General features: G+C 42.4%; 2 protein-coding genes across 2 annotated transcripts in view; one reads left to right on the top strand and one right to left on the bottom strand.

The window, feature by feature from the left end:
• Positions 1 to 14458, top strand: part of LOC109474947 (polycystic kidney disease protein 1-like 2) — a 19826-nt gene extending 5368 nt beyond the window's left edge. The window contains exons 3-29 of the mRNA XM_019775445.1: positions 740 to 1002; positions 1873 to 2070; positions 2317 to 2460; positions 2832 to 2937; positions 3189 to 3292; positions 3529 to 3780; positions 4141 to 4272; positions 4652 to 4814; positions 5197 to 5388; positions 5694 to 5854; positions 6261 to 6491; positions 6840 to 7010; positions 7459 to 7619; positions 8001 to 8138; positions 8536 to 8686; positions 9105 to 9269; positions 9494 to 9700; positions 10001 to 10121; positions 10453 to 10685; positions 11030 to 11171; positions 11410 to 11531; positions 11679 to 12035; positions 12215 to 12413; positions 12693 to 12893; positions 13159 to 13318; positions 13715 to 13893; positions 14255 to 14458. Of these exons, the coding sequence (XP_019631004.1) occupies positions 740 to 1002; positions 1873 to 2070; positions 2317 to 2460; positions 2832 to 2937; positions 3189 to 3292; positions 3529 to 3780; positions 4141 to 4272; positions 4652 to 4814; positions 5197 to 5388; positions 5694 to 5854; positions 6261 to 6491; positions 6840 to 7010; positions 7459 to 7619; positions 8001 to 8138; positions 8536 to 8686; positions 9105 to 9269; positions 9494 to 9700; positions 10001 to 10121; positions 10453 to 10685; positions 11030 to 11171; positions 11410 to 11531; positions 11679 to 12035; positions 12215 to 12413; positions 12693 to 12893; positions 13159 to 13318; positions 13715 to 13893; positions 14255 to 14346 (4745 nt within the window). The 3' untranslated portion in view covers positions 14347 to 14458. The remainder of the gene's footprint in view (positions 1 to 739; positions 1003 to 1872; positions 2071 to 2316; positions 2461 to 2831; positions 2938 to 3188; positions 3293 to 3528; positions 3781 to 4140; positions 4273 to 4651; positions 4815 to 5196; positions 5389 to 5693; positions 5855 to 6260; positions 6492 to 6839; positions 7011 to 7458; positions 7620 to 8000; positions 8139 to 8535; positions 8687 to 9104; positions 9270 to 9493; positions 9701 to 10000; positions 10122 to 10452; positions 10686 to 11029; positions 11172 to 11409; positions 11532 to 11678; positions 12036 to 12214; positions 12414 to 12692; positions 12894 to 13158; positions 13319 to 13714; positions 13894 to 14254) is intronic.
• Positions 14459 to 14483: 25 nt separating this feature from the next.
• LOC109474944 overlaps positions 14484 to 20672 on the bottom strand; it is a 10182-nt gene continuing 3993 nt past the window's right edge. The window contains exons 6-12 of the mRNA XM_019775442.1: positions 19630 to 19790; positions 18345 to 19522; positions 17071 to 18301; positions 16859 to 16943; positions 16497 to 16545; positions 16075 to 16178; positions 14484 to 15721 (exon numbers count right to left, since the gene is read on the bottom strand). Coding sequence (XP_019631001.1) covers positions 15569 to 15721; positions 16075 to 16178; positions 16497 to 16545; positions 16859 to 16943; positions 17071 to 18301; positions 18345 to 19522; positions 19630 to 19790 — 2961 coding nt within the window. The 3' untranslated portion in view covers positions 14484 to 15568. The remainder of the gene's footprint in view (positions 15722 to 16074; positions 16179 to 16496; positions 16546 to 16858; positions 16944 to 17070; positions 18302 to 18344; positions 19523 to 19629; positions 19791 to 20672) is intronic.

Raw genomic sequence — 20672 nt, 5'->3', positions numbered from 1 at the left:
TACTGTTTCGTGGGTGGTGGTGCTCAAATATTGTTTAAAACTGTCCGACAATGTAGCGAAACAAGGCTATCCATGCGCCAGGTAGGCTCAGTCTAATATTGTTTGAACTCTTAGGATTACAACCTAACGAGCTGGGGATACTGGCTGGAAACCTTCAAGCCGGGAAAAGGTACAAGTGGATTGTTGACGCCGTGCCCAACAATCTCAGACCCACGGTTTCTGTAGAGTATGAGGCGGCTACGGCGTACAAGTACAATATGTCCTGCACCGCGGCTCCAACTCTAGGTATTGTATTGTCCATCTATTCCACCAAGCAGATGTGGCTCCGTCTCAGTGTTTTACCTGATTGTGTTTTGTAACGCTAAATACTGTTTTGATATTGTACCATTTGGCACTTTCTAGCGAGTGTCCTCACTATAGCAGACAGACGTAGTAAGGCCGAAAAGACCGAAAATAACATCAACCGATTCATCTTCTTGAAGATTTTCGGTCCTCACAGATGCATTGCACATGTCGATGTCCTTCATAGGTATCTTTTTTTGCACGTCCAATACACCAATCCTGACTGCCCTTCACAATTACACTTCAACCACTGATAGCATGGAAATAACGTTCTCAATGAGAAAGAAGTTACAGGTTCAGCAAATATCTGCATTTTTTATGTTTTTGTTTTGCGTTTCTACGTTTTGAAGGAGGCGGGGCTTTGCGTTTTAATGGGTTTTACCTTGTTGTTGTGTAGGTTTTTCGTGGCAGACAAACTTCGCCATCACCGCAGTAGTCGAGGTGGAACCACGCAGTGAACATGGAGTGAATCTCAATGCGCATCCTGTGACCTATACAGTTACAACAGACGTATCAACTTTAGCTCAAAATTCAAGACTCAATTCTGTTGAAACTCCTAGCATCCTAGCAGGCAGTGCAGCCGACAACTTTGTCGTCCCCATAAACGTGCTGGCGGTCGGCGATGACATGTCAGTGGCGATGTGCAGGGTCGACATTGTAGTGAGTAAAGCAATAACTCATCGTCATCATCATTGTTGAAAAATACTGTTGAAATACGTATCACTGTTATCTTGTGTGGTATACATTATATGTTATGATGTACATCTATGAGGGTAGGTTAGATATCTTTGTTTAGAAGGCTTGATTGATTGATTGATTGAATGAATGGTTGATTGATTGATTGATTGATTAGTTGATTAGTTGATTGATCACTGTCATCGATTAGGTCCTTCCGCCCGATGGACCAATCGGAGTGTGGCAGAAGGTCCTGACGTCATCAGATCAGGTGGAAACAAGCCTGTCCATCCGTGACTATTCCTCGGTTGCTGTCGTGTTAAATGTCATCGCAGAGGATTTGGACTATATCTCTGTGTCGGTGTGTACTAATTACAATGTTTTCTACTACATGTAGATTGCAAAGAATACCATTTCAAATGGAAAGAATTCTTAGTTGTATCATCTGAGCAATATATTTACTATATCGATATTTTCAACATGTCATTATGACATGTTTATGATGTTGTAAAGTTGCATTTTCAACCAGAAGGAAAATCAAGCACTATGTTGGACCTCAATATAATAAAACATGACTGGTTCACATATTGTTTAACATTAGTTGTGTGTGAGACTCCAGGGCTATACAAAAGGGCAGTTGTGGCTCTGGGATCCATTTGAGACGTCTGTTTACTAGTATTCTATTTCTTTCATAGTCTTACCATAGATCCTTATGACAATTTACATTCTTGTCATACAGTTATAACTGAAGTTGCTGTTCGTGCACAGCAGGTGAAGTTTCAACAATTGACGAATCTATTTCACCCTTGAACTTCATCCAACACATGGATATACGTTCCCTCTTTTTGACCCCAGGGCGCGGATATGTCCAGCGCATTGATACAGCAAGGCTTCGGGGATCTGCTGCAGCAGGCCCGCAGGACCGCCCTGTCCTCGACGCCGCCGCCGTACAGAACCTCCTCCAGGAACGTCTTTGCTAAAGATTGGAACTCCGCCTCGAGCACGGCTGAGCTCCTGAGACTGCTGTCACTGCCCACGGGAGATGAACTAGAGGTATGTCACATATTCTATGGTAGAAGTACCGTCAACAAAAATTATATATGGAACAGTTACACAAACGTTTCTTTTACCATACCAGTCTAGGGCTATAGATTCATAACTATAGTCAACTTTAACTTTTCTTACCATTTCCATATTACATAACATTAATTTTCCCTCTATAATGCTAGCGTTCATCTCTTTTTTCAGTACCATGTTGGTTAACGTTGATTTACACGCTAAAACTTTATTTCTCAACAGCTCCAGAAGTTTGTACGATCTACACATATCGAGCTGCTCTCGGCTCACATGTCCAGCCTGACTAGTCTGAACCAGATTGAACTGGCGTCAGAGGCGCTGACGACGCTATTCGGCACGGGGGAACTGGTGAACCCTGGAACAGAGGTGACAATGTTTTACCCTACAGTACTATCCAAGCAGAGCTTGCATGTGATTGCGCATATTCTGCACACTAGTACTGTTTTTCTGAATGCCTGAATGGTACGAGCTTCTTTAAATCCCAACCGAAGCACCACCGAAGCCGGTTATATCATAAGTCGGACACATATAATCATCCAGGGTGCTTGGCGAACGAGAATGTTTCATGCATTCCTCAGCAACTTCTCCCTTTTTGACATTTTAGTTTTCAACGTTTTGTTTAACCACTTGGCCTGCTGTACAGGCCTGCTGGAGGCTAGACCATGTAACGTTTATCGAGTACATACATGTAGCAGATTTATATGATTTATCTTACAACGTCTCAATATGCCTGGCAGGTTCTCTTGGTTGAGGCCATGTACAACGCAGGGCTTGCTCTCTACAATGTAACCTTATTCGGCGGACAGCCGATAGATCGAGACGCCCTGCTGTCTGCATCAACAGGTGTGCTTTTCTTCTTCCTGAACATTAATTTTGTATTTTGTATCATAGCAATGTAGCTCTTTCTAATCTTTGTGTGCATTTGTGCGAGCGGGCAACTCTTTAAGGTATTTCAATCTTGGTATCCTCTCTTTTAATTTAGGGAGATTCCCGGTCGCATTCACCCTTAAAGTGACGAATATCGCCTTTGTATAAAAATGCATTGTCTTATAATCTATTTCTACATATACGTTTTCTGTTGGCATCTATTTCAGTCCTTCACGATGGACTAGGTTCAGCCCTGGACAGCGCGCTAAGTCAACCACTGACAGCAACAACCTGGGTTCCTCAGTCGTATGGAGCAGCCGAACAGACAAAGGTACTGGTCGCCTGTTGATGTCTTTGCACAGTAGATGTCAAGTGTATTTTATCTAGCTAAATTTCTCTTGAAATGAGAAATAATTCAATTCAACGTTCATTGAGGCATCGAACGATATATAGACATTGCTACTTCCCCAACAATTACTTTGAGTAGGCGGCTACCCATATATCTAACATTCATTGAAAGAATTAGTTGGAACGAAGACAATTAATGAAATGTACTTCGTAATGTAGGCGCAGCAAGTCATGGGTTATTTTCTCACCACGACGGAGATGTCCCTCCGCACGCTCCTACACAACACCACAACCGGCTCACCTCCTGTAGTCATCCGCTCCGCGGCTGCGACAGTCATCTACCAGCGACACGCCAGGGACCGTGTGCAGGAGGGAGAGTTCAGTCGGCAAAGATCGGAGGGCTTCGTTACCTTACCCGAACCAGACGTTGTCTTCCAGTCGTCGGGAAACGACGCCGTGGTGGACTCGAGAGTGAGCATGTTGTTGTTGTTGTTGTTGTTGTTGTTGTTGCCTCTGCTGCTATTGTTGTACGTTGTCGCCAGTGCAGTTTAAAGCACATGGATAGCTACGAACAAGACGCAGATGTTGAAGTTGTTGGAATACTATTCCAGGCCTATAGACACTAGTACAAACGTTCAAATTGATATAAGATGCCTGAATGAGACAGATGACTTCATGCACCTTTTGCTGCCCAGATATGTATTTGGTAGTCTGCTAAGTGTATACGTAAACCTATGCATTTTACCTTACATCGTCCCAAAGCCTTAAAATCAAACTTAATTTGATTTTTTTGTTGAGTGTTGAACTTAAGGCTGTATGTCTTCACCTCAGTTCATGACATTTTCACGAAATCCGTTCATTTGGGACAACGACACCGATACTCGGTCATCTGTCGTCTCCCTGGACTTTTACGATGACGCAGGACACCCTCTGTCTGTGCACGACACACAGGAACCGCTACAGGTACACAGACTCCCGCTGACAGTCGCAATCTTCCTTATCTTCCATTATGTTGGGCATTATACTTCCTTATTCTTGCGTGAGCAAGGTCATATTTGTAACTGATAAGTCTTCTTCCAGATCAAGTCATCATAGATATTGTATACTGGGGCTTCCATGCTCGCGTCCTAAACAATATTTCTTATAGAGATGCCCTGTATACAAATAGGATGTCACCCAGGCTAGATATAAGCTACTACAAATATTAATCATCGATTTATCATGTGTGGGACCCTTACGGTTGACACACTTTTATGAGTAATTGTTTTATTACGAAGAAAACAACTTTTTATCATTTCTCATAGCCATCTTTCTAAGCCCCAATCTAATGTCACATTCCCAGGTCTTCGTTCAAAACTACGACACGCCGGGAACCCCCGAGGTTGTCTTCATGAACGACTCTGTAGTAGCCAGTAACGGCCTGTCGTACCACAGGATGGAGTCAGACAACATCTCCGTACCGACAGCCGTTTTTCTCATGCTTCTGCCACCCCCTCATGTTATAGGTCAGCATTTCACTTTCAGTAAATCTACAATTATGAGCCTCAATTGTTTTTACCAACATGTCGGTGTAGAGATATTGTATTTGGAAAGGATGACATCTTTATGCGCTATGATCAAGAAATACGGCATGGTCCAGAAAATACATTTTGCTATAACGTCATATCGTTTGTTTGCTCAATATAAATTCAGTGACGCTAACATAAGTACATTTTCTGACCATACATGTATCTATTACAGGTTGTAATAAATTTTTATAGTAATCTCATATTATAAGCGACCTAATCAAAACATTAAACCAAAGATCTAGAAGTTTAGAGCCAGAGGCTAAGGTATGATAAAGATTTATGTGATGTGGATGACTTTACCGTACACGTATTACACCAGGTTATCGACTGTACATGCAGTACAACGGGGTCCCGACTCCAGACAGCTACAACTTCACCACCGTCCTCCCACCGCTGCACACGGCGTGCAGAGTCGGGCCGTCTGGCTTAACCGGCACTGACGTCACTGCTACATTCCCCCGGGCATATCCAGAGGTCAACGGCACGTACTACATCGGGGTGGAAGAGCTGGGTACGTACGTGTTGCAGTACACGAGGAAGAAATAAAATGACCCATGACCAATTCTTTGCTGTCAGAACTTAGTATTTCCATGGTTAAAAATATTTTCACATGACGTCATAGCCTCCATGTTTGTTAGTTGGACAAGGAGGTTGCCTGTATTATATGGATATCTAAATGTACCATGTCATCATATCATTGTCATTACCACTTCTTCATGAACAAAATTCAAAAGTACGTAGCAGCTTCAGGGTTTAACCATACAACATGGCGGACAATACCTAATTGCACGTCATAGTCACGTGAGTGCCTTACAGATCCAACGGAGTGCAAGACCGTCCCCGGCGCGTCCTACGCTGACGTGACGGCTCGACTGAGGGCGGCACGGCGCAACGAGACGTACAAACTGGCCATTCTCACGCCCAGGTGCAACTGGTGGAACGTAGCTGGGAACAAGTGGAACCCGTCTGGTTGTACGGTACCTACACGTTCTGTACTTACCTGACGAACGGATTTGCAGTTGATCGCCAGTATATTTGAACATACCTAGTGCATACAGGATCTTTCATTCTAATTTCTGGATGGGTTCGAATCTTTATTAGCTCCCAATTGTCTGCTCGAGGGAAAGGCACTTTACACTTCTTTCTTCACTTGACTCAGGCTAGGTGGGAATGAGTACGTAGCTTAAGTTAGGAACGCCTGTCGTATAGGACGCTGTGTAGGGGGACCCGAGTTTGGGAAGAGCCACATCTCCAGCATGTCAAAGAACCTACAATTGGAGGTCCTCCAAGTTTTGGCTGGAAGTATTCGTTCTGACTATTGAACTTGAAATTCTTGATACTAGTAATAGCCTGAAATGAAACATATAAAATGTTTCCTTCCAGGTCGGCCCGCAAACGACAGCAACTCGCACCCAGTGCCTGACGACACATCTAACCTCGTTTGGAGCTGACTTCATCGTGCCGCCCAACTCCATCGACTTCAGCACGGTGTTCGCAAAGTTCGCCAACCTGAGTGACAACGCGGCGGTGTTCTCCACTGTCATCGTCATGTTTGGAGTGTACTTCATCGTCGTCGTCTTTGCGAGAAAAGCCGACAAGCGCGATGTACTGAAGGTACGTACCTTGTTTTAGTATAATGATTTTTTAATGGCAATGATTATGTTATCACCAAGAGAGGTCATTTTCTGATACGTTTTTGGTCACTTCTTTATACATATCTCCAACAACTGTAATTCTAAAGGCAATAATCATATTTGTAATATGACATCAATTTCAAATTGCTCGTGACACAAAGTTCGGTGTTTGATAACATCAGAAGGGTAGTATATTTGGTACAAAGAAACGTCAGACTGAATGTTATCAGGAAACGTATTTTTGTGTCATGGCAATGTCATTGGTGTTACAAGCACTTAAAAACAATAGCGGTCTCAAACACGGTAATAAGATATTATTCTCCCTCAGTGGGGAGTTCTCCCCATCGCCGACAACAGCAGGTGTGACGACCAGCTGTACCTGATCACCGTGTACACCGGCATGAAGGCCAACTCCGGTACCTCCTCCAGAGTCGGCATCATCCTGCATGGGGAAAACGGTGACTCCGGGCCGAGACCACTGGCAGCATGTCAACAGCAGGTGATTAATTATTCTAATGCTATCTTTGGGGAATATACTTTGAGCATATAAAAGAGCATATAAAACACACTAGATAGGCAAAATGATGGAAGATCTGTTTAACATACTCATTTCTCATTTCACCTGTGTAAGCTATATTGTTTTCTGTGTGTACGTGTGTACGTGTGTGTGTGTGTGTATATATATACTTGTAAAATACGTTACGAAAACTGTGTCAATGAAGCATTAATACGCCCTGCTCTGTAGTACATGACAGGGAGATGCGTCATAGGGAGAGTTCTTAGCGGTACAGCTTTCGTGCGTTTATGTGCATGTCGCTTTGGATTCATCTTCAGTCAACATCCTTGTGCATCCTTTTTCGACAGTTCCTGCACAGTTCTTGTTTTATTAATTACGACCATCATTCATTGTCTGCTCTATCGATATCCTTTCTTTTCTCTCAACCTAGGTCTTCAAGCGCGGCAGTGTGTCCACCTTCCTTCTGTCCACTTCTGAGAACCTCGGACATCTGACCAACGTCCACGTCTGGCACGACAGCTCTGGGGAAGGCGGAGAAGCAAGTTGGTTTCTAGATCGCCTTGTAGTTGAGGACCTGCAAAGCCATACTCGGTGAGAAAAATGTAACTACAGAGTACAGACGTTTGATGACGCCCGTATTGTATTCTTTTGGGTGAGTTCCTGGCTTTGTCTCGCCGTCCAACTTGATAGCTTCCTTTGCATGGTGTGTGGGAGGTAATTTTGACAGATGATTGATAAAGAGGTCACGCCTGAAGGTGATCAAGGTCACAACTAGGTGGAAATAAGTAGGTAGTAAAGGAAATGGTGTAATACCTGATCTTACAATCCTCTCTATAGTTCACGGAAAACCTTCTCGGAGGTTTGTAAATATTAAGGTTACGAAAACCCAACTTTAGTTTTCTAACTTTACTTGCCAGAAGTGTGCAATATCCGATTTCTTGTTTTTGATTACCTCACGTGAACCAATATTAGGTACGTGTTCTTTTGCCAACGCTGGCTGGCAGTAGAGATGGATGATGGGAAGGTGGACCGCTTCCTGAGCGCAGCCGGACGCGATGAACTCACCAACTTCTCATCGGTGTTCCAAACCAAGACTCGTCAGGACATCAGGTCAGAAACGATGATATATTAAAGAAAATACTAGTATTATTCCTTCATTCGGCATCTCAATGACATTGCGGGAGGCAAGAACATGACCATCCCAGACTGCGTGCTATGGATCCAGGGCGCGAAGCCTGGGCTGGGTTTATGGATCACATGAAGCTATATGTCACCATTCTTCAGTGTCAACTGGCTATTGCGAACTGTTATACTTTGCACAATTTGGGCTCATAGAAGACATGTCAAATAGCATTTATACGGACGTACTCAAGGAGTCAACATGTGACCTACCTTTAATGATGTACAGTTTTGAATGGTTGTCGATTCCTTCGCATCAGGGCATACGTATTTGAATGGTTCAACACAGCTACTGGTTAGTTATTGACCCGTCTTTAACCTTGCACAGCGACGGTCACCTGTGGTTCTCGGTAGCCTCCCGCCCCACACGGAGTCACTTCACCCGTGTCCAGCGGGCCTCCTGCTGCCTGTCTCTGGTCTTCCTCACCATGATCACTAACGCCATGTTCTATCGGACGGACGACAGCGTCAGACAACAGGTGGGTGGAGTATTACATGAGAACAGTCAGCATCTTTTGGTAATCCATGTGTTTTCCAAATATATTGAACTAACGTCTGTGTTGATCAGTAACGGATATACGTGTACATTTGTTCTTGTATTGTAGTGGTGTGGTTCATGCTTGCTCTCTTGCTAATCATGTCACGAGGTCTTCTCCCAACTGTTGGTTAGTTGGGGAAATTGCCACACTGCAGGATGACAAACAATGGATGACATCAGCAGGCGCGCATTAATCTTCGCACAATTAAAAAAAAAAACATGAAAAATGTCCTCCGACTATGGTCAACATGCCGAAAATATGCCGTTAACATCCATCAGCAAGACAAGGCTCTGATTTATTGCCTGGTATGTTATTTTTTTACTACATAACCTACATGAATATCTTGCCTATCTAACAGGTGTACCGGTTGGGCCCCCTGGTGTTCACCCTGAGCCAACTGTGGATCAGTTTTGTCAGCACGCTCATCGTGTTTCCTGTCAACTTCATCATCGTGTACGTCTTCCGCAAGTCTAGACCGAAACCGCGAACAAAACCGTCCTCTAGGTCTGAAGACATCTATAAGGTCGGTTTGTTGACATTTTAAAAGTCTTCCTATCTGTTTTTTCTGATGTATCATGATAATGCAATAAAGAACGACGAGACCCCTATAGATAATTCATTTTAATGCAACGCATTTAACAGATAGATAGAAACAATATACATTCGTGTTAATTAACATTTCCTTCATTTTTGCGTAATAGAGCGCATAATCTGATCAGTTCCATTGTTTTTTCATATCTTCGTCAGGTTGAACGTCCGCAGGAACACCAAGAGTCTGGCCTGCCCCACTGGTGTGTGTACATCGGCTGGGCTCTGGTCGTCCTGTCTGCAGCAGGCTCGGCCTTCTTCGTCATCCTCTACAGCATGGAGTGGGGAGCGGAGAAGTCGGGGCAGTGGCTGACGTCAATTCTACTCTCCATCTTCCAGTCTGTCCTCGTGATCCAACCGATTAAGGTAGTTTGACGTGTATATTAATTTTACGTCCTCGTAAAGTTGTTGTAATCTTGTCAAAATGCAACGCGCAACATAATGGTATAAATGTCAACAACTGAAACACCCAAAATAGATACGTAAAAGTGGAATACCAACTATTATGAATCTAATGTTACTTCTTTAACTATGGGATGGTTTGAGGATTTTTTCCCTAAGCAGAAAAAAGATCATGTGTCATGTCATGTATCTTTATCTCACAATTTTTAAGACTCCCAGAGCTTATTTCTTGATCTTTACTTGATAAAATTGTCTCATTTACAGGTGATTATATTTGCCGTCATCATTGCTGTTACTTTTAAGAAGTTCGGCAAGGAGGAAGATTCACTGGCGAGTGGCGGTCTGGCTGATGACGAGGAGATTCTTCCTCCAGCTGCGGATGCCAGTAAGGTTTCCCTGAACAAAGTACACACACATACAGCTGCATTCATTTCCCCAATAAGCCCCGTCACGCGTAATCCCTGTATTTTGTACCTGCAAGAATTATCTAAAGCTATCCCAGTGAGTATGTCCATGCTATATTTGACGAAAAGGAGCTCCACCCTACGATCATATCATACTTAATAGGTTGGTAAATCTCAGATACCGTACTGTAGCAATGTAAGGATAATGACTTTACAATTGTAGCATACGCAAGTAGAATATTTTCAACACGTTTTGGGGAGAAAAAGGATTGGGCCTCCCTTTCATAAACCATTGGTACTTGTTTGGTACAGAAGACGTAAAAGCCCCGAGGATGCCTGACTCCTCCACCGCCAGTAGAGAGGCTGATCTGGCGGCAGCTCGCAGCCGGCGGCTGAAGGAACTGCGGATGAACGTGATCCTGTGGGACGTCACCAAACACTTCCTGGTCGTGGCCGTGGTCTTCTATCTAGCCTTCAGCAGCGTCCCCATGCACGGATACTTCATGCAGAAGGCTCTCAACAACACGTTTTCTTCTATCAAAATGGTAAGCATGATCAGGATTCTCCTATATATAACACTTCATAGTCTCAACTGTTTTATAAAATCACGGTAAAAGAGTATCGAAAGACCTTATCACGATACAGGGCCATTGAATATCAGAGTTTCAGCTCTGCAAATTTTCACATATATCACATCTGTTTTGAATTTATGCCTCATTTCAAAACAAAACAAAAGAAATGGTCTTTAACAGAAAAGAACGAATTGACATGTAATGTCTCAATTCAAAATCAATAGCAGCACACAATATAGATGGTAGTGGTATCAGTTCCAGGCATTTAAGTGGCGTTCACTCAATAATCATTCCTGTAATAAACATTTGATTGGCAGGTGAAATCAGTGGATAGTGTCTGGTACTGGGCCAATGCTGAACTGCTCAAGATTCTATTCGCTCAACCGGAGAGCACCATTCTGGACGACCAGTCTTACAGGGTCGGGGCAGCTGCCTTCAAACAGTTCAGAAGCCGTCCAGGTGCGTAAAACATCATTATCTACAGTTGTAAGACTTTGAGATGCAAGAAAAACATAAAATAGAATAGTCTCTACATTAACACAGTTCAGTAACGTTATGTTATGACAATGTACAAACTTGGTCTGCCTGTTGTAAGCACTTTCTGCAAAACCTCTTAGAAGTTAACGCTGATGGCTACGTTTTCAACTGCTTAAAGCATGCGTAAACTCATTGTTCTTTTAAAAATATCGCATCGCAGGTGCCTGCGTGGCAAACACCATGCCTCTTCCAATCTGCAAGTTGGACTATTCCTTATCGCAGTACGAAAACGGAGATTTTGGAGTTGGATGGCGACCACTTTGGGACACAAACGTCACCAACATCCCGCTTAGGCGAAGACATCCGAGGAGAGACGTTCTAAGACTCCTGGCCAACGCCACCTCACGTCAACGTCCGTACGGAAGACTTGGAGATGTGGTAGACTTCTCCAGCAGATGGTATGGTCACTACGAACAGATGAGAAACGACTCCAGTTTCACTGCCTCCGTGGCATCAGCCTGGGTCTTCACACCGGGAACGTCTTTCCCCTACGGCGGGCAGGTAGACGCGTACACTGACGGGGCCTACATGTTCGAGATCGGCAACGATCCTCGTCAGGCCGTCCTCACCATGAAACATCTCCAAGAGCACGGCTGGTTGGACGACTTCACAGAAGCAGTTATAGTAGAGATTAATGCTTACAATGCTAACGCAGACTTGTTTGCGGTGATCGACTTAAAGGTAGAATTTCAGGCAGGCCGGGCCGCTACAACCACCATAGATATCCACATCTTCAAGTTGTACTCCTATCTGGGAACTGCTGGGCAGCTGACTATTGCGTTTCAGGTATATGTGAACCGTAGGTTCTTGGGATATTACTAGCTCTCCATTGCGTGGTTTAATGACCAAAACAACACATTGTGCTTTCGGTTGTCAAAATTCCAATTCTTTCATAGTAATCAATTTCGACTGCAGTTTTATGTTATGTACCACAAACATGCTACCATCGTCTGCCTCTGTTCCAGATTATCTTCGCCATCTTGTTTGCCTTCTCGCTGTTGAGAGAGGGGAAGAAACTAGTGAAACAGAAGAGGAAGTATTTCTCTCAGCCTTGGAATAACCTGGAATTCGTCCGACTTCTGCTGTGTGTTGTTGCCATCGTCATGTTTGCTGTGAAGGAGGGAGTTCGCGACTACCACGTCGACACACTGAAAAGTCTTCAGGGTACACACATACACGCAATATTTACAAAACCTCTTAAACTATCCACTTGTTTATTACGTTATCTACAAAGGCACAGCGTGCGCCAATGTTGAACGAACAAAATAAAGATACTTGTACAAACTATTTCGTTGTAACATTTAAGCATACCATTGATGTAATGTTAGCTGGTGTGTTACGCCGAAGGGCGGTTATACCGGCTATAAAGATACAGATAATGTGATTCAGTCTTATCTCTAAGGTTCTCAGTACCAATTCTCAATATCTCTCCCCTACATACAGGTGGCTATCATAGCTTCCGTCCTATTGCCGTCTACTCAGAGGTTTTCTCAGCTTTCTTGGCCATCCTTGTGTTCGTCATGACCTTACAGTTCCTGCAGCTGTTGGGCTTCAACCGTCTCATCGGAGCCCTCTTCCACACACTCAGCAACGCAGGCAGGAAGATCGCCATGTTCGCTTTACTGATATTCATTCTTATCACTGGTAAGTACCCGTTACCAAGATTTCAGTCACAAGATGAGCGTGTACAGGTGTACTTTAGAATCAGTTCTAATAGCACAGTTAATATCTAAGTACAACATTCATAGCTGTATCTCGACAGTAGACAAATGATGAAGTGGTCGAACCTGTCCGAAAAAGAAAGCAATACAAGTTGCTCACTGATTCAGTTCGACCATCGGAATTTTTGAACCCTTGCAATTGGCAGTTTTGCTCTGTACTATATTTTGTTGATATTGCTTGTTCATAGCATACAGTACCACCGGAGTCCTCCTTTTCGGACGTTGGAACCATGATTATATCAGCTTCCCTTCAGCCGTCCGGTCACAGCTGCTCATGATCTTCGAAACCGTCTCCTACCACAAGATCATCGTGAGTCATCCTGTCGTGGGTCGAATATTCTTCTTCAGGTAATGCACATGCGTACCGACCGACAAAATATATGATATTTAAAATGTAAATGGACACTTTTGAGGAAAAGTAATAAAATTAGTAGAATATTGCTGACATACGTCACTATATACGTCACTATCGATACATTTCGGAATAGCATTCATTCCATGTCTTTCACCCCTTGATATTATGTTTCTCTGAGATTCCTCTTTCCACTGGATGCATGGAGACTATCGAGCGCCCAAAATTGGATTTTATGACCTATGGCGTTACAGACTGTACATGGCCCGCTATGCATCCCTAAGTATGATCTAAAGTATGTTGCAGCGGTGCAAATACTGGAGAAATCAAACTTAAGTTTGACTGTCATGTAACTTCTGTGTAAACATTTAAACAGTCCATTTTTGTTGCAGCTACGTGGTCATCGCCATGATCATCATCCTGAACGTGTTCGTGTCCATCCTGGATGACGAGCTGCGGACGTCCAAGCGCGATCCCGGCGGTCTGGGCGGGGACACGGACATGGGGGAGTTCATGATGGACAGGTTCCTCCGGTTCCTGGGAGTGGACACTGGACATGTGGCTACTAAAGGTCAGCTCCAGTGCAGACTTAGTAGTGACCAGCCAGTGACCTAATTCTGAGAAACATTGTGGCTGGATCCAATCCAAGATTTTACAGCAATTCCGTTTGTGGCTTATTTACAGTACTTTGTTTCTCGAGCCGCCGCTGTGCTAGGTTAAAGATTCCATGTTCTCTGTGACGTTATTATAATTGGACACCATATTATGATCTCAGTGACAGTGATAAAAACTGAACATCAGATCTTTAATTCGCTGTCTAAAACTCTCGAAAAAAACCGTCTATCGCATTCTCATAGGGAATTAAAACAGACTCTTTAATTTATTAGCTATCTTTGGAACCAATTAACCAATGTTACACACCCCTATAATAGATGACCTGACGCACACAGACGACATAGATGCACAACTGAAAGAGCTGGAGGAAAAACTGGACCTGGTGCTGGAGAGGGCTGGCTCCATATAGTTTGCATAAACGACTGGATAACAAGGAAACCAAGTTTTGTTTTACCATCTAGTTTCATCTCAACAGCAATATAATAAAATAATATAATAAATGTCTCAAACACCTGAATATACAAGCATATATACAAGCAAATATACAAGCACACAATGCATGTGTCAGTGACTAGATAAGCTTTTATTATCACCATAAGGGCTAACTTAAAAGGGCTAACAAGAAAACAGAGGTGTTTGGTCGAAGCACAATGTAGTAATTTTAATTAAGATAATTGATCTTAAAATGTGCTTCACATTCTCTTCATGATTGTGCATTATTACACTAAATGAATGACAAGGTGTTAATAAACCTATGGATAGTAACATTATATATAATATAATGCCAGCTTTATTAATGAACAACAAATGTTTATGTGAATATTTATAAGCAAACAATATAGAGTAGCATTGCTATAGCCACCAAGATAGTACTGTCAAATAACTTATGGATAAAATAATTTCATATGAAGATATGACAATAATAGTATAATTCAATTCTGTCGTGACTTTGAAAGAAATAGCATAATAAGAACAGTATACTAAGTAAGTAGGAAAGAGTCTGTAATAATGTCTATATGCATCTTGCATGCATGTCAAAGGTGTTCAACATAACGTTCAACAAGGGCTGTTAACATGACTTAATAAACATTTCCTATTCTGAACAAAATGTAGTATCTCCTGCTGTGGTTTGTTAATGTTAATACTTAATAGCAAGAGGCCAAGTATTCATGCTGGCAGAACAGTCCAACTATATTAAAAGCTTACCATGTGATTCTGTTGCCATGAAACAATATTAACAAGATCCTCAACATAGATATATGAAACCCTTTTCACATAATAATGAAACTATACACTACAAAATAAAACCTGTTGAAATCAATCTAACTCATTGCACACAAGAAATTTCCTATAAGGGATAATAAAATTTAAATAGCAGTAGAGGTAATCAAGTTTTAGAGGTAATCATTTCCTACACTATCTGTGCTTCTAAGAAAATATAAGACTGCTGATGCAGTGAAAACTTAATTTACTTTACATTTAAGTAAAATCTTAAGTAGAGCCTTAATGGTGAAGTGGGATGGAGTTGATGCTGTACTAGCAGCCTTCTACTGGCTACCTAACCCTGTAACCAATACAACTTTCGTTGGTGCCAAAAGGCTACCTTACTATACTTGGTATCTGGCTGAAGGTTAGTCAGACATGGACATGGAGGCACAGAGGCTGCGTCTGCTGAGGGCCTGCTGCATGATGTCCTCACTCTCATCATGGCTGGTCCCTGTGATGTCCATGTGGATCTTGATAAGAGCCTCGGGCAGGAGGACTTTGAACACATAGTCAAGGTACTGTGGATAGAAAAAGGTCAACACAACAGAAAAATCATTGTGTAACATTGGAAAATCTACAGTCTGTGAATTCAGCGGGGAGAACCAGTCTGCCTTAAACAACTATTCATGCCCACTTCTAATATTCCATAAATCCATCTGCTATATTGTGCTGGGGCTCCAAACAGTAATGCCTAGACAACATTCATGTAGAAACTTTACAGTACAAGAAATGCCAAACTAGTACAGTTTAAAGTACATCAGTCTATATCTTGATATCAATGGATTACAAAGTCAATGGAATAGAAAAACTTGTAATGCTTTTTTCTTGGGTACAATCATAATTTCAAGATACTCAACAGGGTTGATCATACCTTGTTGTTGCCTGCTGGACAGTACCTGGCATTTAACACATCTAACACTTCGTCATGCTGGGATTCATGGAACATTCCCAACCGCACCTGGAAGTCAAGGTCAGCTGCAAAGAGGGGAAAGACAATATGTTCTCAATCAGGACTGTTCTGCTTCACAATGATCACAATGACTTGCAATCTGCAGGCATGTTGCTGTTTGGTTTGGTTTGGCCCAAATCATTTTATTTAAAGTTTTGTATTTTGATTGTGAGAGGATGTGTGCTGTGAGCTAGAAGGTATACATGTAGCTACCAGGAGCTGGACAGGAATGTGAGAGATGGAGGGGAAAGAGTCCAGAACATCTGAACAACTACATTTTTACCTTATCAAGTTGATGACAAGTGACATTGATCTTAATTAAGGCTAACAGTACATGACCATACCTCTGGCAATCCCTCCTCTCTTGTAATCTTCATGCCTCCTACAGAACAACTGCAAGATAAAAGAGTCAGACCAAAACCATGAGTTATAAATTCATGGTCTAACGCTTAGATACACTGTTTCTGAGCAGAATTCCAATGAAACTCTAGTTCAGGATTTACAATTAATCTGGGCTTTCTCAATATTACCGGGTATAGCAAAAACAGATAAAAATTTCACAGGACTACAAATTCAATGAAAACTTTATTTTTGCTTGGATTTTTATTTCAAACTATTGTTGTATTTTGGAAAAATATACACTTTACTTTGCGACTTTTGCATCCACAGTTCTGAAAATAAATTCAAGGATGAAACTTGTACTGACCTTGCCCTTGAAGATGTCCTTGAGGTAGCGATCCTCCTTCTGAACCAGGTATCTGATCTGCTCACTATTCAGGTCTTTCACATGCCTGTAAAGGGAAGTACATTGTTTTTATAAACTATTATTATCTTAAAATGGCTCTGAGAAAAAATCTCTCTACAGCAGCTCGATGAACAATATGCATTTTTGTAAACAACTTTACATACATTCAATACCTGATTTTCTTGATGGAGTTCTCCATCTCAGCTTTGTCTCCTGTTTGCCACTCATCAACAAAGCAAATCTCATCCACGTCATCTTCTGGTACATCGATAGCCTCTTCAACGGTACTGTTCCCATTCTGTATGTCTGTGGTATTTACCTCATCAACAATAACTGAACCGCTATCTGGATCATCTCTGACCTTGGTCTTCTTTGAAACCCTTGATTTAGAAATTTCTTGTCTTTTGTCACCTTGTCTGACCTCTTGAGAGGGTCTTGATACTGCTTTACTGCTTCTCTTTGATGGTCTATTGTCTTTTGAATTAGGTTCAATAACAACTTTTGACTTCTTGCCTCTTCCACCTTTTTTCATAGTCCCTGCTCTCTTGATAGTGCTAGGGCTAAGGGTTTGGGATGGAATGTCATTGTTGTAATCTACTACTTTTTCATCCCCATCTTCTTCAAAGGAATTAACTGTAGCCTTTTCACAGTGGCTCTCTGTGTTAGGATTCTTGCTGGTCCAATTTGTATCACCGCCATCTTTGGCTTCTATGTTCTGGCTGCTTACGGCATACTCCTCTGACACATTGGGACAACTGTCCAAATCCTGATCAAACACAGTGGACCTTGACTTCCTTGTCTTGCCTTCAAAACTACTTCTGTTGTGGTCCTCATCCCCAAGGGTTTCTGCTGAGTCAAGATCGAACACCTTTGACCTCTGCCTCCTGAACTCTAACCGCTTCCTCATTATTTGTGCTGGACCATGTTGTTTTGAGTGATGGCTGTCTTTTGACCTGCTTTCTACAACTGCCTTTTTGCTGACTTCACTCCCCTGAGAGCTGGTTAACTCCTTAGCTCTCTCACGAACTGGACTGAGGAGTCTTCTGAACTGCTCTGCCTGAGAGATGTCTACCAGCTTAACGACAGGTGACAGGTTCCGTTTTGAAAGAGAGATGTTATGTGTGCTTGGCTTCTGTTGACTTTTGCTGGGGGTCACATCTTTAACAGCAATGGCACCATCACTACCTGCAGACACTTGACTAGAGTTTGTGTCCTGCTGTGAAAATAATCCTTTGTTTACATCTGAATGCAGCTCATCCTCCTCATCATCAGATATCTCCATCTTTTTCATCTTTCTGTGGATTTTCTCCAACCTCCTGGATGCTTCCTTTTCCTGTGAGGATGGATGTTTAGATGATCGCTTGCCTGAGTTCCTGCTAATGCCAACAAAATCTTTGATGGACTCTTTGGTTCACTTTGGTTCTGGTCTTACCAGAACAACTCTCACTGTCCATTTTCTCCTCATTTGCAGTATCGTAGTCATCATCAGTTGCTGTGGAGGATGGAGTTGGAAGAGTAGCTGTGCCACATGTTTGCTTCTTGCTACTTTTCTGCTTCTTGTCTTCATCTTCTACTTTTTCCTGGGAAGAACTCTCATCATAGGTGTCCTGCCGTGACTGGGATGTATTGAAGCAGTTTTTCCTGACAGCTTTTTTGGACTTTTTCCGGGACAACTTACTAAATTTGCTTGGCTGCTTAATCAGAGGTGAATCCGACTTTCTTTTAGTTCTTCTCTTACTGGTTTTGAAGCCATTAAGACTGGATTCTGTTGATTCTTTAAACTGAATTCTTAAATCATTGCTTTGCCTGTTGTCACTGTCTAAACTTGATGGGCCTGCGCTGGTTGGGATCATTGTTGACCTATCAGGATCAAGATGTCTGTTTTCCCTTGCATCATGTGAGGTATCTAGAAACATTTGGTGCTGACCTTCTCCACTGAAATGGCTTGATTCTTTCTCAATATCTTTTCTGTCTTGAACTTGTGACTCGTGCGGATCATTGCCCACCACATTTTTGTGGTCTTCGGTATTCTGGATTTCCAACATGCCAAATCCCCTGCTTGTCATACTATTGGTGGTACCAATACTATCTTGATGTTGCACCATTGTGTCGACCCCCTTAGCTTCAACTTTGTGCCCATCCTCTGTTACTCTAGCTACCGAGTTGCTACCGTTGGTTCTCATCTTATGCATCTTAACATCCCCATCTTTACTGACAGAAGGGGCAGCAGCCTTGTTCTTCTTTGGCCTTCCCCTCTTTTTCTTTGGGAGCTCTCCTGATAACATATCTCCTACTTGAGACTTTTGGCTGTCAGGAAATGTGTTTGACTCCTGGCAGCTCCTTGCCACAGCGTTTGTAATCTCTTCTGATGTTCCTTCTCTAACTATCATTTTTATGTCAGCGGGAACAATGTCAGATGGCGCGTCCTCTGACCAATCTGACATCATCTCTACTTGATCACATGTTATGTCTTCAGTCTGAGTTTGTACACCATTCCTTGTTGTGTTAGGAACATTTTGATCGAGTATTTTTGAGTCAGACATGTGGCTTGATGATGCAGTGTCCTTCTGAATCTGATGATTCTTCCTCTTGGAGTTTTTCTTTTGAAGCTTTCCTCGTTTCATCCTATTTAAAAAAAAGAGCAGTTACAGTCTGATACTGAAATGTATGTATGATGTACAATTTGAAAAAAAATCATTTCATGCTACTAATATAACACTACAGCTACATACATTTTCCGGAGATTGGTCCTATTCTTCTCCTCAGCTACTGGGACCTGAGGACCATCAGGCATTGTTGAAGTTGTTGTTTTTTCAGGGGCCCGGCTGAAGTAGCTACTGATGTCTGTTGTTTCTCTCTGGGGCCAGGGGATCTGGCTCAAACCTTGCACCAACTGGAAAACAATACATCAGTGTAAGATGCTCATTTGCTATATTGCAGATTGCCTTTAATTTCTCTTATGTCTCTAATGTCATGGTAGTAGTACTTTCATCAACCCCATCTTGAATTACCAAGTCTACAACAAAACATCTGCCATAGCCAAAAAAGCTGCTAGAGGTCCCAAACCGATATCAGTGAAAAATATCACTTCTTGAAAAATCATTTGCTTAGGCTACACCGCCTTAATTTTATGGATGACATCCGCGCGCGCATTGATTTTCGCCTGTTCTCCAAAAAAAAAAAAAGAATCACGTCCTCCAAGGCTCTGGCCTGGCTCTAGGCTTGCGTAGTCCATGGTAGTTAGCGACAATACGGTGGCGGTAACTTTAGAGGATGGCACCCAGGCTACTAACGCGAAGCTCCACGACTCAAGAACTCAGTACATTCCGCAAAAAGCCAACATGTGCCGGCTTGTCGTATACGTCCCTATGTACTGCCTCAAATTCACAATACGATCTTTGTATTCCTGTGGTTTAGTAGCATTTTTATTTTTGGCCGGAATTTTTTTTTATTCGCCCGCGCGCACTAGTTTGGGGGTCTTCAGAGGATGTCATCCATAATATTAAATCAGTGTGGCCTGAGTGAGGAGAAAAGGCCAATACGGTGTAGATTGAATATTGCATCTAATATGCTTTTGGTATTGTCTATAGACATCCCACCGCCAAAATAAATTCACCTGGTCTGTAACAAAAATAAAAACATGCTCGAAATTGAGAATCAAATTTTGGGAAGAAATGTGTGTATTTTGTGTTTCCGAAAACTGCAGGCAAAGAGGAAATCATTTGGTCCAATAGAACCGTCAGGCACGTGGGGAAACTATATTATTTCCGGACAC

This window comes from Branchiostoma belcheri, unplaced genomic scaffold (genome assembly GCF_001625305.1).
Source record: "Branchiostoma belcheri isolate BF01 breed outbred unplaced genomic scaffold, Haploidv18h27 scaffold32, whole genome shotgun sequence".
In the NCBI taxonomy this organism is placed as follows: domain Eukaryota; kingdom Metazoa; phylum Chordata; class Leptocardii; order Amphioxiformes; family Branchiostomatidae; genus Branchiostoma; species Branchiostoma belcheri.
The sequence above is the reverse complement of the archived record's forward strand: the minus strand, read 5'-3'. Positions and strand labels throughout refer to the sequence as shown.